Source organism: Plectropomus leopardus, chromosome 21, assembly GCF_026936395.1.
Source record: "Plectropomus leopardus strain MGB_pleo_1.0 chromosome 21, ASM2693639v1, whole genome shotgun sequence".
Lineage (NCBI taxonomy): Eukaryota > Metazoa > Chordata > Actinopteri > Perciformes > Serranidae > Plectropomus > Plectropomus leopardus.
The window spans coordinates 10,590,377-10,608,522 of NC_142196.1; the positions used below are offsets into that span (position 1 = coordinate 10,590,377).

At 40.0% G+C, this 18,146-nt stretch overlaps 1 protein-coding gene across 1 annotated transcript in view; it reads right to left on the reverse strand.

Moving 5' to 3' along the window:
- ofcc1 (orofacial cleft 1 candidate 1) overlaps positions 1-14,864 on the reverse strand; it is a 137,250-nt gene extending 122,386 nt beyond the window's left edge. Inside the window, exons 1-9 of the mRNA XM_088072344.1 lie at positions 14,861-14,864; positions 14,305-14,484; positions 10,856-10,960; positions 10,128-10,211; positions 7,607-7,831; positions 7,186-7,283; positions 5,723-5,809; positions 5,286-5,359; positions 3,931-4,051 (exon numbers count right to left, since the gene is read on the reverse strand). Of these exons, the coding sequence (XP_087928470.1) occupies positions 3,931-4,051; positions 5,286-5,359; positions 5,723-5,809; positions 7,186-7,283; positions 7,607-7,831; positions 10,128-10,211; positions 10,856-10,960; positions 14,305-14,484; positions 14,861-14,864 (978 nt within the window). The remainder of the gene's footprint in view (positions 1-3,930; positions 4,052-5,285; positions 5,360-5,722; positions 5,810-7,185; positions 7,284-7,606; positions 7,832-10,127; positions 10,212-10,855; positions 10,961-14,304; positions 14,485-14,860) is intronic.
- Positions 14,865-18,146: the final 3,282 nt, after the last annotated feature.

Genomic DNA, 18,146 nt, shown 5'->3' on the forward strand with positions numbered 1-18,146 from the left:
TTTTAAGAAACATAATCAGAGAACAATATAAACACATATTCAGTCTTTTGTCCCCTATGGCATCTGTTAAGCAACACTGAATGAAAAGTCAATCTGGCTTAAACAGCCACTTAGTGTTTATCATCATTTATGTATTTTTAAACCTTAGTAGCAATGTTGGTCGGGCCGTTGTTTGGCTGGTTGGACATTTTGTCAGTACATTTGTTTACCTAACACAGACCAAGATAATGTAACTGAGAATATGATTCCTGATCATTTTGATGATCTCGTCACCTTAATCTCAAAAAAACTATTTAATAGTAAAGTAATAGTAAAAAAAAATATTTGCATATGTATGCACCTGTAACCCAGGTCAAATATATGTTATATATATCTGACCTGGGTTACACACCATTTTCAGGCAATAGTACAAGATTTTGATATCAGCATTCAAAGCATTTTGGCTTCCATTTGCAGTCTGTTTGTAGTCAGAATACTATTGACCAATCAGGTTTGTGCAGCAGGTAAAACAGTCTGTGTGGAGAGCAAAATTAACTTTATTTTTATGTATCTGCATTCATATACAGGTATCTTTTTAAAGAGATTAGCTGAAATGATCGGCGGATGGAAGAGGTCTTGTCAGATATCCTCTGGCTCCCCGGAAATCTTTAAAATATTGGCTGTTGTTGCCAGAGGTCTATCAGGATCAGAATGATAGCCTATGAGTTTAGAGATTGTCTTCATTTTAAAACCTGGCTAAAGCAAAATCAGCAATTTCTTTCTAAGCACATTATAAATGTTGGAAATCACCTGAAAACATGTGAAAGACTTGGAACTGTGTGGCACTACATCATGACACAAGACCATTTTTTTTGTCGGGCCTAAAAGCCTAATGGATGACACAGATTGGAGCCATCCTTAACATGATCTCTCCCCCGCTGAATAAAAACAAAGCCACTGCGCAGTTACAGACTCATATTAGCAGCTTAACCAGTAGCACACTAACATACACACCCCAGCCAAAGAAAAATAAAGCCGCTACACAGCGACAACATCTCGTTCAGCAGCTCATGTTTGCACAAAGCATGCACCCAAAGTAGTGAGCGCTAACTGTCGGTAGGCTGTGTAACTTATTCCGGCTACAACACCTGAAAGGTATCATTATTGACAGATATTCTGCTGGTGTTTACATGATCATGGCATAAACAGACTTGCTTATTCATGTAGTTATTAGTTAAAAGAGCTGAGAGAGCTTGTAGAACGTAGCAAACAAACAGGGTGAACAGAACGACACTGACGTGTAATACAATGCGTTGCGCTATTAACCTTAACTCAGTGCTAGATCCTTCCAGTTTTCCACATATTCAAAACATAATTTTATATACTTGGCATGGGTTTGGGTTGTTTATAACACATATTTCTGTGGAGTGACAGACTTTTATTTTGCTTTACCCAGACTTTAATTCTTCCTCTAGTATCGGACCAATTATTGCACTTATTTACAGCAAATACTAAAATAAAATCAGCAGATTGCTATCCTAAATGATTCCTTCATTTTCCTTTCGTATCCTACCCTATCCCATTCTTTTTCTAGCTCATCCTATCCATCCCATCCCATCCCATACCATCCCACCCATAGCCTGCCTTTTCCCCTCCTTTCTTGTGCAGGCATTTATTTTTCTCTGATTATCTAAGTTGCATCTCCTAATGCTCATTTATTTTATGTACTCCAATTTACACCCTGTTGACCAACTCCCTAGGGCAAATTTTGAGTGTCTGGCAATTAAAGCCCTCAATTCCAATCGATGACATAGTAGCACTCAGGGGCTCACACTCACACACTGTGCCCATGGTTTGTTTTACAGTATATATATTTATAGTGTTGTCACTGAACAACCTGAAACTATTCCTATCCTTTCCACACACATCACACACACACATCCTCCTAACACCGGCTGGCAGTGCCCATTGCTCTGTCAGTCTGTGAGGGGGGAAGGTGTGTGCTGAGCCCTGCAGTAATGCCCCTCAATCTCCCCACTGTGAGCATCTTTGCATACCAAAACAACAAAAACAATTTAGGCAGAAGTGAAATTAGTATAATTGGTGGCAAAGCGGTTTAGCCCACACATCTCACATTTGGGAGGAGGTGATGGAGGCCTCAAAACCCCCACACAGGAAAGAGATGTATGCACGCAGACTGGAAAGGAAGAGGAGGAGGAGGAGAAAGGAGAAAAAAAAAGAAGCAAAGAAATAAAAAACAATAACATCACACCGGTGTCCAATTTACACTATGTATGTTTTTAAGAGGTATTGTTATTATCTGGCCCACATGCTTGCACAGGCGTCGTGAGAGACAGTCAAGACAGCAAGGCGAAGGTAAAAGGTGAAGTGAGCCAATTTTCCATATCAGAGGTGGTTTGTTTGCCCCGAGCCTGAGTTGTGCCTAAAGTGCCATAACATTACAGCACTCCTACAGATGAGATCAAAGGCTCTAGCAAGGGATCCTCCGTGGTTTTGCTGGCAAGCAGCCGTCCTTTCGCTGAAATATCTTTTCAGGGCTTTCCACACATTGACTGATCACACAAAATGCACTCTTAATAGAGACAGGAAATGCCACATACAAAAACTTCCTTTCTTTCTAAGTATGGGCTAATATTCAGAGATTAAGCTTTCTCGTTAATTATTTTCATTTTAATTAGTAAATCTTAATTAACAATGAACATTTACCCTTAAAATTTTTTGGCTTCGGAATGAAGGAGGGGGGTGAAGAAAGGAGAGAATAAATATGACAATCTTTTTGGGACCTCCGGGCAGGATTACTGATGCAGGCTGCCTTAGTTATTAAACACGTTCTAAATTAAATGCCTCCATGAATTTTGCACAGAAATATATTTTCATAGTTTTGCATGCCAAATGTGACATTTTATATTTCAGATTCATCTCGCTGCAGTAATTTTAGGGAAATGTCATATAAACAAAGATTTTGTCATTTACCAAAGGAAATTACTATGCGTGGCAGGTTTGGCCATTGCTTTCTCTCTCTCTCTTTCTCTCTTTCCCTCTCCCTCTTTTGCCCCCTATTCTGCCTGTGCCGGTTGTTTCAAGTCAGCAAGCCATAAAAAATCTTTATCTCAGTGAAACACAGCAATTTGGGAGATAATCGAATGGTGACTGGGGGGCACAAACGCCAGTCTGAGGAATTATACCACAATCTCCCCTGCATTTACAACCTTCCTCAAAGCCAGTTGTCACCCTGGAAGGAAAGCCCCCGACTGAAGATTCATTACATCTTTAAGCCAGCACGGTGGCATGGCAGCCTCATCCCCAGATGCAACACAACAGCACACTCCTCCCACAGCTGGTGATGCTACCGCTAAAGCTGCAGCTTCCTTCTCTCTTTCCCACTTGGTTCTCTGTTCTCTCCTCTCCCTCTGTTCCCCTTTTTCATCTCCAAAGACTCCTTTTTCCTCCTACTTAGATTCCTAAAACCACAGACACCAGCCACACAAAGCCGGGAAAAACATCTCTATATACTGTATAAAAATAAAGTGACTGAATAGTTAGCATACTATATAGGGAAGGCTTTTTGCTCAGTGTTGTATGGTGCCTACATGTGAATGTGCCTTTGTGTAGGCATATACACATACAGCACCCATTAGTGTAATGAAAGCAGTAAAGGAATCTTAAACACTAGAAAATATGGGAGATGATTTCCCCATTCTCTTACAGGTCCCATTCATCGCAGGATTGCACATAATTACATCATTGGACTGTTTCTGAACAAACAACCCTGCTTTTTATAAGATTCGTACACACTTTGGGATCAATATCTCCTCCTGTGAAACAAGCGTCTCGGAGATTAAAAGGTATGTCACTTCCTGTTTGTGTGCTTTCTTTCTCCAATGAATGTGTGTTTTTCAGTTCACAGTTAGAGCGGCTCACAGATCTTACCTGCCACAGGGGCCGTGACGCTGAAGAGGAGGATTCTGGGAGCTCTGTCATGTGGCCGTATTTGGCCATGGCTTCCTCCTGGCCTTCCCCCAGCGCTCTGAGTGACGGGCTTTCAATGGTTCTGCTGCTACATGCACACACACACACACACACACACGTATACAACACACACAAGCACATGAAGCTAACCCTGTTAACAGCCACCTGCATTTTGGACTCTCTGTTGTTCCACTCTGTAGCCAACAGCAGCTCAATCTAATAACACCACAACAAAACACTTTCCACTGGGTCCCTCTCTCTCTTTCTCTCCCTCTCTCTCTGCCTTTCTTGGCCTTTCAATCTTATCAGTGGTAATGTAATAAGCGGTTGCTTCGCTCTGTCTCCTCGCCACCTCTCTTAATTCCTCAAAATAAAGCAATATCACAGGGGCCCTGGCCTGCCTGTGACTGGGGATAAGATGCTTGTAAAAGGAAGGATAATTCAGCAAATAAATGCTCTGCATCAAAGGCAGGCACTGGCTCTTTCTTTCCTTTCTCTCCCTCTCTCCCTTCTCACTGTTCGCCTATCAAAAGTATTACATGTGCTTTCATCAGTTCACAACAAGGCACAATGTGCTTCCTAATGCAATTACTCGACCTCCATTAAATCGGAAACAGTGGAAACAAATGAATTACACATTTGTTACAAAAACCACAAGTCAGCTCCGCGTCTCTCCTCTTTATTTTTTTTCTCTTTCATAAGCGTAGGGAGAGAAAAAGTGAAATCATTTCTCATTAAATTTCAGGCAGATGTAGCCCTAGGTGATGCATAGAAAGTCTCCCATGTCTAATAGCCACCCACCATTGATATCAGAAGGAATTTACAGGGTTCAAGGCTGTCGAGAGGAGGTCATCTTGCTAAACTCCGAACCACATTCATCTGACAGGGCTGGTGTCCGACTACCACCCACCCACAAAACAACCAAACACAAGATGCTGATGTGTACAGTAGTTTCTTGATTTTATCATGTCAGCTGGCATGGTAGTCCATAATTACTAAAAACTTAAACATGCTAAGCTGATTGCCCACGGGCCTCTCGCTACCAGATCTGATGTGTGATATCTGACTAAAGTGGATGGACCCAGGAACTGATGTGCCTCCGAGCCCCATGACATGGACAGATTTCCACGCCCCGGAGCCATACTACCCAGAATGCAATGCCCGTCGACAGGAGAAGCCATGCAGAGGACACATGAATTACATGCCTTCTTGAATGTCAGTGGGAATACAAATGCTTTTCCCACAATTAATGATTACAGTCATGTGACATAAATTGTACATGTGGAGAGAAATATGAAATGGGCTGGACTCACCACTGAAGCAGCGTGTTCAGACGGGGCTGCGGCGCTTCTCTGGCTGCCTCGTCACAGTCTCTTTGTGAATGAGGCTCCTTTGAAATATTACAGTGGATATATTAACAAACACTGTTAATGTGTTAACCGTCATTAGCAATATCAGCTAATTGACATTTTTCATTTAAACCACATCACTCTAAATTACAGTGTAAGACATTATTGATTTCTGTGACTGGCTGTAAAGAAATATTTTTTTTTAAGATGAATTCTAAGCATTAGAATGTAGCTGCTTATGTTATGGACAAATATAAGAGCAAAGAGTGTGTTTGGAGGGATGTTGAGCTTGTAAAATGATCTATAAACAGCATACAGTCCGTAAGTTAATGTCCTGTGGGCTATGACTAAAAAAGCAACACATCCTTCATACTGTACAGCATATATACAGTATGGGCCTTTACCTTAACATTCCCAGCGAAGAAGGCCATTAGTCTCTCCTTTCTCTTAGCCCACTCACTCCTCTTCAGCGGTCCCTTCTGAGCCACTTGCTGGAAATACGTGTAAACACACATGCACACTTTCTTTGGATGCAGCTTTATGAAACAGTGCAGTGCACCATAATGGCAGAATTAAGCACAAGGAGCAACTGTAATGCAATCTGCAGGCAATCGATACTGAGCCAGGCCCTAAAGACATGTAGCGTTTGATGAGTATTTCTGCCGGTTTTACATTCAGTCAGCACATTCACACTCCCCATTCAGACGCATTGACACTGCTAAGTGACAGCGTCTCGCCCTGTAGAGGCTTTGTACGGCAGAATAGAGAAAGAAGAAAAACACTATTATTTTTAAAATAGATGTGAAATCTCTGGTGGATAATGTGCTTTCAATGGGAGGTGGGTGTGGAAACAGTAGGAGAGCGCATACATATTATGGCAGAATAAGATAACACTGATCCCAATACTGATACAGTACACAGCAGCTGCCACTGATTATCCCGTACGGGAGGATGAGTCAACTGTTGCTGTGGTAAGACATTGTTGAACCATTTTTTCCCCAATTACGTTTACTTTCTATTCACATAATTTGATACTCCTACTCTCTTTTCAAGTGAGATTATAACTAAAAATACAGTGGATAGAAGTTCTGCATTCTTTTTACATATGCGTTAATGTTTGGGTTTCTTTGCAATCTAGATTTGCCAACACAATGGAAACCCCATGTTCTTGTATCCTCTCCCATTCCTTTTCTGACTGATGGAATACAAACACTTGTTTTGAAAGACGCTTCAGATCTTAACGATAGTTCGCAATATCCCTATTCCCCAGTCGGGTAATAAAAACTAGTCACGCTCTATTTTTTCCTGAAAAGAACATAAGACGGGTAAAGAACCAAGGAAATTCAGCTTCTGTCAGAAACAAATATGCATAATAATGCACAACAAAGTTCAAAGACAGAACAAAACTGTCTCCACAAATAAGTTAATTGTGTGAGGATATCATATGTAGCATAGATTATACAGTTGAAAATCCATGCACTCATTCTGAGCTGAGGATGAATGAGTTATCTAACCTTGAATGCATGTTCTACAAAGAGTAATTTCGCATGAGTGCATTCAGCTGAGATTCAGACCATCTGCACTGAAAATGAAATGCAGAACTTTTATAAAGGTAGCGCTGGGAAAAAAAAAAAGGTTGGAGACAAAAAGTGGAGCAAATATAGAAAGAAAGAAAAAGAAAATTAGTAAGCCGAGTATGTAAGACACACGTACGGATACACACATACGCAGACAAAACAGATATGCGCCCACATGCACACACTCTACGTCCATTAGCCAAAGCCACTGATACACAGTATAATGGACACGGCTGATGTGCTGGTGAATATGGGATGATGACACAGATATTCCTCTTTGTAGCCCTGACCTGCTGCAGTGAAAGGCTGCCAAGCGTGATCATGTCAGGCCGCACACGCTCCCTCAGCTGCTGGGCGTAGTGGGGGATCACCTCCTCAGCCGTTCTTGCTGCTAGAAATAATACAGAGGCACCATAAACCTTTTAATATTTATAAAAAATAAAATGTTAATGTTGAATTGTGTACAATTCTTTGAATATTATCATGCTCACCAATGAAATCTGTGAAAATAAAATATTCTCTACAGACAGAGTATTGAACAAAATTGTATACAACTTTTGAGATGATTTCTTGCTTTTTTTTATTTATGTGCAAACAAAACGCATTACTACGCTCATACTAAACTTAATATTGCACTACTAGACTATACAACCATAATGCCCCTCCAAATGAGAAATCTAATTTTAAACATAAATAAAAGCATAGCATTACTTTTTACAGTGCTCTCTCTGCCCATTACCATCCTCCCCACTTCGAGTCCAGCCTCTCCTCGCAGCCCAGCACTGGCCCCAGCCTGGGTTTTGGCAATGGTTTGGGCCTGGGAGGGCCTGGAGCCCGAGGCATCACCACCACCGTGGAGCAGCAGTCGCCGCTGAAGCACCGGATCACCCGCCTTCACCTCCAACACCTCCTCATCCCTGGAGGCTAGCAGCGTACCTGGAGAGATACGCATCGGTGGGCATGCACAGACACGCACACACATACACACACACAACCAGACACACATGCATACACATACTGATGGATGTGCATACTTACCACAGAAATAGACACACACTCACATAGATAGGTATGTAAAGAGACATTTGTGCAAGTGGAGAATCTAAAACATTGACTCACAAATACGATGTAAAAAATTCACAAAACAAGAGTATCAAAGCATGGCTTGTTCCTCAAATCCTGATTTTGGAAAAAAACCTTAGTTCTACATGAATATGCTCGCAGTTGTTTATTCAAGCTAAATCTGTGGTCTTCAAATCAAAATATCTCATAACATCTATCTGAAATCACGCAAAAATTAAAAAGAATGCTTTACTGGAATTTAATCATGAAATAAAACACAGAGGGTTTTTTTGCTTTTTTTTTTTTACTAAAGAGCAGATGCAGACAGGAGAGAGCTGAACTGATGCTGCAGAACTTAGTACAGATACAGATTCCATGAAAAGGAATCAAAGAAAGATGTACAGTAGTATCTTATTGCTGTAAATAAAAACACGTGCTGTATTTAAGTGTTTTTACGTGGCTGTGGCTTTAAGCCAATTTAATGTTAAAAAAAACATGCGCATTCTAATGTTTTTACTCGCAGACGTAAACAAGCCCATACATTGAAAGAAAGTTTTCCTCTGCACCATATGTGAACTAGATCCTAGTTAGTAACCTAGAATTCATTACAGACAGCAGAGAAGCATCATCCTCAGTAGCTAACCTGCCTGCTGTGCGTTTTTTCAGTTTTGCTGCACCGCCTCGTTGGTAGAAAGGAAGAGGTATTCTTTTAACATCTGTGCATTCATCGTGTGCAGTCCAATATATGCAACTGCCAAAGCTGTTATCACTGCCTAATGCTTTTCACATAGAAGCTGATATCAATGCTTAACGCCCTACAGAGAACTAGAATGAATAGAATACCAATTCTGCGTTCTTTCATCTCTTAGCCAAAGCAATAGAATTTATCGAGATAAAAAGCAAGAACTGAAGATCTTAGACAGACGAAGGGATTTCTCCAGGAATTTGTTTTCTGAGAAAATGTCTACAGCACTGGCCACTGTCCATTTCATTAATACTTTGTCGTATTCATGCTCTTTCTTGTGAAATGTGCATGGTGCTTTGTGGCAGGCTGTAAAAGCTGAAACAAAAGCCTGAGAAGCAGTCACAAATGTCAGGATCAGCACTGACATACACTGTGCTGGTTCTGCAGCTGCAAAGAAGACTTGCAGCCTACACCGGTGGGAGGCATCCATACAACAACATAAGGTGATTGTCTTGAAGTCTATTGTAGCTTGGTGAAGTGCTTACTGGCAGTCACCGCAGTTGGACTCCAACAGTACAGAAGTAAGAGCTCTCTCGCTCTCTCTCTCTCTCTCTTCCTCTCTCTCTTTGCTTCCCGGTCCCTCAGCCTATTGCATGGAGGAACTGTTAATCCAAGATCCTCTTTACTTTTTCTGTGGGATTTCATGAACATTCCAAGACAATGGATGGGGCTGCTAATCTCGGTGGTACAGCTAAATCCGAGACAAAGGCAAATAATACAAGCCGACTAAATTCTACCGTGTTGAAGCGGGCCTAAACCCATCACTTGTGCGCCGGAATTACAAGGGAGATGTGCGTCATGTCAACAGGATCTGGTGCGACTGTCTTCACCCAGAACAATGCTAAGATTAAACCACCTCAATGTTGCCTGGTTGGCTACATATTTAAATGAAACTGAGCTAATGAGAAAAGGCACGCCCACTGTGAGACAATGGCTGTGCTTGGAAAGCACAGACTACCAGTAAAAGTCAATTTCTACTCTCATTCTTTGTTCTGTGTTAATGCTGCTTTCAGTGTTAGTGAAAAATGTAGTGTCTTATTTATGTCTGGCTTGTTTATGATCTTACTGTCTTAATCTTTTCTTTAAGATACAGTACCTTTAGACTGTAGTGCTCAGTGGTCATGCTGTGGTCACTGTTGCAAATGTTAACTTTGGTAGTTTGGTTTCATAATAAAATATGAAGTTTTGATTAATATATCAACATGCAAATTAAAATGCACAAATGGAAACAGAAGTGTGGAAAAAGATTGAATACAATTGATCTTAAGAACATTAGCCTGCAGTTCACCAGCTCTTGGGAAAATAAATAAATAAATATATATATACATAATTTAATTTAATATAATTTTTGCTGTTTTGATTAGGACAAACCACCTGCTCCTAAATTTCCAAGAAACAGGAGTGCAGTAATGTGAGGATACATACCAGGTATATTTATGAAGGTATCGTCCTCATCCAGTAGGGCAGCCATTCTTTGATACAGCCTGTTTTCATCAGCATTCAATATTGCTACAAGTCAAAACAATTATAAAATGAGTAGACCCTCAAAGGTGCTGGAAAATTACATGCATCTGTGTGCTTCAAAATTACTTTCGACTTATCAGACAAGTCAATCTAAACCACATCTTAACATGCAAACTGGAGATATTAGCCGTGGCTGGAGAGGGGTGAAAATCAAGTGTATGCAGAGGGGTAATGAAATAGGAGCATTAACATGCCTGTTAGCCGGCCTGTCATCATGTGATGAGATTTGGTTTGGCGAATCCTTTGATATTACACGGCAGTGATATCCAAAAGATACAGGTGAAATGGCTTCTCCATTAATAGCCATGTTTCATTATAACATGCATATTACTTGGCTCCCAAGAGCTCGCTTTTAATAGGCCTACTTTAGGAGGGGGCTGCAAACTACTGATGTGGCTCTGCGTGTGTCACTTGACAGGGGAAAGAAAAAGCCACGGCGAAATGAAAACTGACCAATGATACGTGACCTTCATCAATGACAGCGAGTTGGGTAGCCAATCTTGTGATGCCATCACTTGGTGTATTTACATAGACTGTCCTGCCGTCACAAATGGCTGCCTGCTACCAATGATCTCTTTCACCTCACTTTAATGAACCGAGGAGAACTATTATGACAGAGAATGGCATACTTAATTCCAGCTCATCTTCAGCGCTGACCCCAGCCGTCCTGCGATGCCTTGGGTCTGTCTGCTCTGCCGACGATGGGTCAAAGTAATTTTGGGCACGTTTATTTCCTGTGGAAAGTGCGAGAGGCAAGAGAATGAGAGAACGAGGGGTTGGGAGTTGGTGGGAGGGGAGGTGGCGAGGGAGGGAAGAGGGGAGTTGTACAGGTTCGGGTTAGTGGTTATTAGAAGCACATGAAGCGAAATGTTAATTTTGAAACCCACACTGTCGAAGGGCAGGGGCAGTGGCTGCTACCAGATAAGGCAGAGCCAAGATGAGACAGGAGTACAGAGGCAGAAAGAGAGAACTGGGAAAGAGACTGCCAGGTTTCTCAGTGCACCTCTCCGCGGCCTGTGGTGCTCAGGGGCCTAATTAGCATGCCGCAAAAGGTCACGGCAGGCAATCTCTTAAATACGACTGCCATATGTTTGCCGTGTTCAAAAGGAACTAATGAGAAAGTCTACAAGCTCAAAAGTACCTGGAATTTCAAAGACAATACCTTCTAAATACTCCGAGGTCAGCGGCCTAGAGGACCGGGCAAGTTTGGAGGAGCAGATCCAAAGGAAAATAACCTGAGCCCATGTCTCATTGACTTCTTATTAGCAATCACTGACCTATGGGTATCAAGTCTGCTCCACAGAGTTTATGGGAATCCAATGGCTCCGGGGCTCTTTCTATTAAGGGTACACCCCACCAAGCAGCTTTCTTAACCCCAAATCATTCTCATTACAGGCCTTGAATATTTCTCTCCAATCTAAATTGCTTTACTTGTATTTCTCAGGTTGTGGGGCAAAAAAAATGCATGGTGCATTAAATCATGTCATATATTCTACACAAGGATTGCCTTTATAGAAGTCTGTGGGTATCGGCGCTTGGACGCATAAAAATGTGAGTAAGTGTGTTTGCATAGGAGCACCACTGGCCCACTAGGCCACTACCCAAAAAAGCTCACTGGGATTCTTTCGTGCTCATATGCAATATATTGCATGATGTTTTTCACACTCTGTCCTTACTCAAAGTTAAACAGTCAGACTGCAAAACTTATTAAACGAGGAGCAGCCGTATGACTCCTCAACGGCACCATAAATTGACTGTGAAATTCACATGTTAAATCCCTCCACATCGTTAACAAAGAGTTTGAACAATTTCTCCGCAAATAGCTCTGAGGTTATGAAACCCTTTTTTCAAACACAAATTTGCATAATGGTGGAAGCTTCGTGGATCGCCTTCTTGAATCATATCTGTGATTTACCTAAATAGTCTGGCTGTCCTCCAGTTCATCTCTCTAATGAAAATTTCAATTCTCTGTTCTTATATGCATATTATCAATAACTAGCACTTCTTGCCAGCCGGCTAACAGAAAATGAGAGATAATGAAAGGTTTTGGTAAAGGCCAAATAGAAAGTGTCACAAACATGGAACAATATTCCTTTGTGATCTTCCAATAAAGGAATACAAGCCACTGAAGTGTTAATCATACCCACACTCCTTTATGAAAAAGTGTTGCTTATTTTGTGCTTGTGATTCATAGTTTGTTTATTTAAATCCTATATTCAATGTAATGAAGTTATAAACCGATAAGTAATAATGTCCTTTGAAACATGCATGTAATAGAAGGATGTACAATGCAAAATACTATTCATATAGTGACTGTGTAGACATGAAGTATATTATATCTTCCTGAGTTCTATTCTGATATCAATAAACTATCATATGGTTAAGTTTATTCTATATGCTTTAAGGGTATGGAAAGTGGCCTAATTTGCATTTCCAATTAGTGGAACTAAAAGTAAGAGAGGAAAATCTGCAACTTAACTCATCTCTCATCATTTGCATGTCGATATGTGTTCATAAAGTGTCTGTATTGATACACTGAGAGACAGAGCACTTTGCACTCCCAACGAAACAAAATTTTGAGAATAAGGGTTGGATGTTTTTTCTTAGTTTGATCTTTATATTGGATTCTATAATGGGAAATAATGTATGGAGACATCATTGTAGTGTATAAAACAATAAGATGTCATTATAATCTTCTTCTGTATTGTTGTGTTGCTGTTGCTGTTGTTGTCATTATGATAACAATTTAGAAGTTGGAATTTTAGTTAATTTCTGGAAAGTTTTTTTTTCATCTACTATAAACATACACTCTAAACTAAGACCATATAATGATGTGTTTTAAATATGTGTTATAAACAAGTTTAAATGTATTCTTATTTTTTTGGCAAACTCATGTACTGGTGAGTGGTAACATGCTGCATACAAAAAGTTTTTTTTGCAACAGACTAGCTTTTTCTATTCAAGTTTTGTCTGTAAATAATCAAATTTGAATAATAATAAATAATGTAGGTATCAACAATCAGAAAATGCGTCACTTATTGATAGTCCATGTAAAGGAGTTAGTAGTGAAGGTTTCACCTTTCACCTTGTCTAATACCAGTTATCAGTAATCTTCAGTTTAATGGAAGAAACCTCATGCTGTCAGTCTTGGATCTCAGATGTGAGCAAGAGAAAAAGAGGTGCTGACAGACAGCCAGAATGAGAAGACTTTTGTTGTCAGTTATATCTGCAATTTGACCTTATATTTGACTGTGATATAAGGCTGAAAAACAAAACAGAAACAAAGATGACGACTTCTGCAGCAGTCGATTGCTTTTCTGAAGCCATAATAAATAAACAGTCTCATTAATCACTGATTTAGATTTCGCATTATTCTCCTACATCAAGTTTATGGTCTGACTTTTTGACCTCATGGAAAACATTTTTTGTCAATATGCTGGCCAGTTCCACGCACCATGGTAAAGTGTAATCCTACCTCTTGTGCTTAAATCATCATGACAATAATTGATAATAATTACTAGCCATGCACAGCAAAAGCAAAATAAACCACATTAAATCAAGAATCTTACATGTGACTCATCCCTGAGAAAACTGGCACGCTCGCAACCTTGAACGCATCCTAATTTACCATCCCATTCCTCAAGAGTTCTCCCTGACATACTGAATTATAAGGGGGCATATTCGTATGCCTGATTGGCCTTAAGCCGTGTTTCGGGGGCGTAGTGAGTACACCACACAGACAGCGGATCGGCTTGGTAGCGTAGTAGCGTATGTAAATGCACTCTCCTATGACTCCAGCCCACCACAAGGCATGTAGCCGAGAGTGGGAGTCAAGGCTGATTGTGTCGAGGGTACTTCTAGATAGAGATACAACACCCACTACTGTAGCGTTCTCCAGCGGAGGAAGAAGTTATACGAAGGTTGCTTGTTAGGACACGCTTGCTTTGGAATGCAGGGACCAAGGGCCCCCCGAATGGAAAAAGAGAGAGAGAGAAAGAAAGAGGGAGTGAGAGAAAGGTTAGATCAGGAACACATCTACTGTCAACAAATTTGAGGCTAATGAAAAATGAAGCTTCACCTCTTTCTTTGGCAGGGGCTTGCAGCTCCAATTTTTTTGGGTGAGCTGCAAGGGTGCTATCTGGCCTGTCACCTCGAATTTCTCTCCCCAGCCAAACCGGAGGAACAGAAAGCTCAGTGCTTCCTCCTCCATCGAAGGATGGGTTTTCTATGCCCACCAGAGCAGCTCTCTCCTCTCTCCCTGACAAAATAAGTAGGAACATAAATAAAAATACAAACACTGACATGATGGGGCAACACAACAGTGAGGTCAAAGTGACTCACAAAAAATAACAAAGCACACTGAATGGCAACAAAATGTTTCTACTGGTGATTTCTCTGCCCCAAAATGTTCAAGCGCATCCTCCTCGAATGACACTAAAACACAATTAGGTTAAAATTAAATCAGAATCTTGCAAAGGAGGAGAAAAAAAAAGAGAAGAAGAAGAAATGATTAAAATAATTACAAATTGCGCCCTGACAAGCAAGAGCAAAATTTAGCCCAAAGCCATTTGTCTGTAATTAGTTAATTAATCCTTACACAAATTATGAGCAATAACTCATCAAGCAGGACTCACCCATCAGAAATTCAGCCGACTTGGATTTCTTCTGCTTAGGTTGCTGCAGAGCCTTCTGCTGTAACTTCTGGAGGGAAATTGTTAAATGAATAAATTAGCTGCAGAATGAAGATCATCATTTATGATCCGCAACTAACGCAGTATTTTAAATATGGGACGACACTAAAATGTCATTTAATTTACATCGCCGCTAAAGGGGTCAAGCACTAATTGAACAACAGGAGTGGAAAAGAATTTAATCATAAATAGATAAGAAAAGTTGACATGAATGTGTAATGAAGGTCACATTAAAATACTTCCTCCTTGTTTCTAAAATGAATGGGCAACAACACTCTCTCCTGGAGAATTATGCATTTTTTACACAGGCTGCATGAGAGTACACACAGTCTTGGTGTGCAAATGAGTATGGAAATCCAGGCACACTTCTCATTATTTCCATTCACATGAACTCAACCTAAAAAATCTCAAAAGAGAGAAAAAAATAGTCTCTAAATAACAGCATGTCAGGCCCCTTGTATGTCGTAAAGCTTGGAGAATTTTCAATATAGTAATTTAAACACAGACTTAATGTGTAAATGTGATATCTATCTATCTATCGTTACATGTTAAGTCAACACTATGTGGACTTCTAGGTGGTCTACTGTACACTAGCAGGGGATGGAAAGAAAAAGTAAGAATGTATGAAAGCAAGGATGGGTTCCTTTGAAATCAAGAGTATGTGGAACAAACTCTGCAGTCCCACATTTCTCTCATTTCTGCGGACGAGCAGAACAATACGAAAGCTGAGGTAAAAGGCATAAGTAGTTGTTTTTGTTATGGATATGTTTACATAAGAATGCACCATATAAAAGAGCTCTCTTGCTCAAAGCGTATGGAGCTTTTTAAGCATCATTTTATGCAGATTTCAATGATGAACTGTGCTCATGCCCATGAACAGCATGTATTTGTATACAATATTTAATTTCAAAGGCAAAATCAAGGGGCAGAATGGGTGGGGGGGCTTATTTCAACTCTAAATGACAGAGCAATTAAAATAGAGAAGGACTACTTCCAGACCAATCTGGTAAGAGGAGTTTTTGTAAATCTGTTTTTACATTCAACAAGCCCTACAGCAAGACATTCATTTATACCACTGAGATTAATGCTTATCTAATTGTAACTTATTTAAAAACCATTTTCATTTCGACTGGGTACCAATCAGTTTTTCTGAGTTTCACATACTGTGCAGTATGAGGCTGGCAAAGTCGGCATCAGTGGTGATTGTCTCCCTGTGTTTTCTTCCATTTTCTTATTTTCATTTCGTTAGACACACCTTTCTGCAAGACAGATATTGTTTGGGTGCATATGCAAATTGGGAAACTCTGCAAAACAATTATGGGAAATTAATCAGGTAATTTTACTAATAAAAAAAAATAAACACAATCAGTATTTGCCCTGTATTATAACAGGCCAGTTTAAAAATATAGTGTTGTAAAGTGAAATAGTCATTTTAATAAGCTACATGACATTCGCATTCATTATATGGTATTAAAATTTTGATTGTTATTGGAATCTAATGGACAATTCCAAAAACCATAATGAATAAATTTAAAATAATGTTCCTCTACAGTAACTTCTATTACTTGATATTGTAAGATTGTTGTTCAGTCATTTAACAACACACACTGTGGAAGTTATTTTATTGATATAGTATTTTGCCAAAGTAATTAATCATCAAATTAGAACAATGAAGGAGGGTGACATTATTAATTATTGCTTTTGCCCTTGGGGCTAAAGGCACTTTGAAGAGATCAAAGGAGAAATCACATTAAGTTTTATCTTAGGCTATACAAATGTATTTTGTTTATCACCCTAATTACTGCACAGAATAATCTAGAATATCATCTTGCTCTTGAAAACTGTAATATGTAGCTGCCTGTTAAACAGATACATTATTCAGACGCTGAAAAGTAACAGTAATTTTAAGAATACTACTTGTGATTTTTTTCTATAAAAGGTTTTATAGTCATTTTATTCTTTTCCTTATGTAATTGTCACATAAACTCATATTCCTCTGGGCACAGTTTTGTTTTGCTCTCATTTCTAACAGTGTCCATGTTTCCCACTATGCAAAGTAAATTAGCTCCATGTCCTGCAAATGTCAATACGTCCTCTGATTACTATGAATGTATTCCTGCCTTAAGTTCTATACCAGTGATAAAAGACCCTAATAAACACACAAGGGAAAGTACACAGAAGGAGTACAGTACATACACCCCAGGCCTAAAGCTTTGGGTCATTGTCACTAAAAATCTAATCCACACAGCTCCATGTGAGCCTCTCTGTCTCGAGAGCTAAGAAAAATGCCTGGTTCTCATCTCGTTCCCTAGACCCCACTGACATTGACAGCATGCTCCTTGTAATACAAGGACTGCTGTTTAATGTGCCATAACCGGATGGAACATGCAGATGTTGCATTTCTAAAACGATAAACAACAATTCTATCCTGAGAAAAAGCAAGTATCATATAGAGGTTCATGAAATAAGCTGGCCTTTTAAAGTAGAAATGACTATTTAATACTATGGGGATGGCTGCAGTGTAAACTGGCCTTATGCAGGCAAAAAATAATAATTTTCCTCTTATTTTGCACATAATATGTTAAATCAAGGGCCAAGAAATTTTTGTATATTATAACATACATATATATACAGTGGCTCAACACAGCAGCCCCTGAGTTCATTCTCCTGTCATCTGAAAGCATCTATACATGCCCCTTTAAACTGTGACGTTTTTTCTCATTTCACTGTGCAGCACACAAAATGCTTACTGTGCAGTCAGCATGAGAGAAAAATCATTTAGAACTGGTGACAAAAAAAATCCATGACTTTTTTTTTCTTTCTTTTTTTAAAATGTGATTGTTGTCAAAAGGAATTGAGCACAACAATGCCTTGTTCAGTTCTTGTTGCATTCAAAGGCATAGCTAGAAGGGCTTGGGGAAGACCGCTCGCTGCTAGGGGCTGGTGGGCACAGACCAGCTAGAAAGTGAATTTTGCATACTGTACGGATCATCGCCCAGTTCAGCCCAGTCACATTGAATCTGCCATCAACCAATTGTGCTTCATGAAACCGTCAACCCTCATTTACGTCTGCCTGTTTTCTTCCCCACGCAGCTGTAAACAAGGCCCCAGCTTTGAGCTGTCTTCCTCTGTCCCTGCGCACGCTGCTTGCCAGGGGAGCGTAGACAGCAAAACCTTGCCTTCACAGAGATACTTGAAGCTACCATTTCCAGACAAGCAGCCTGTGCGC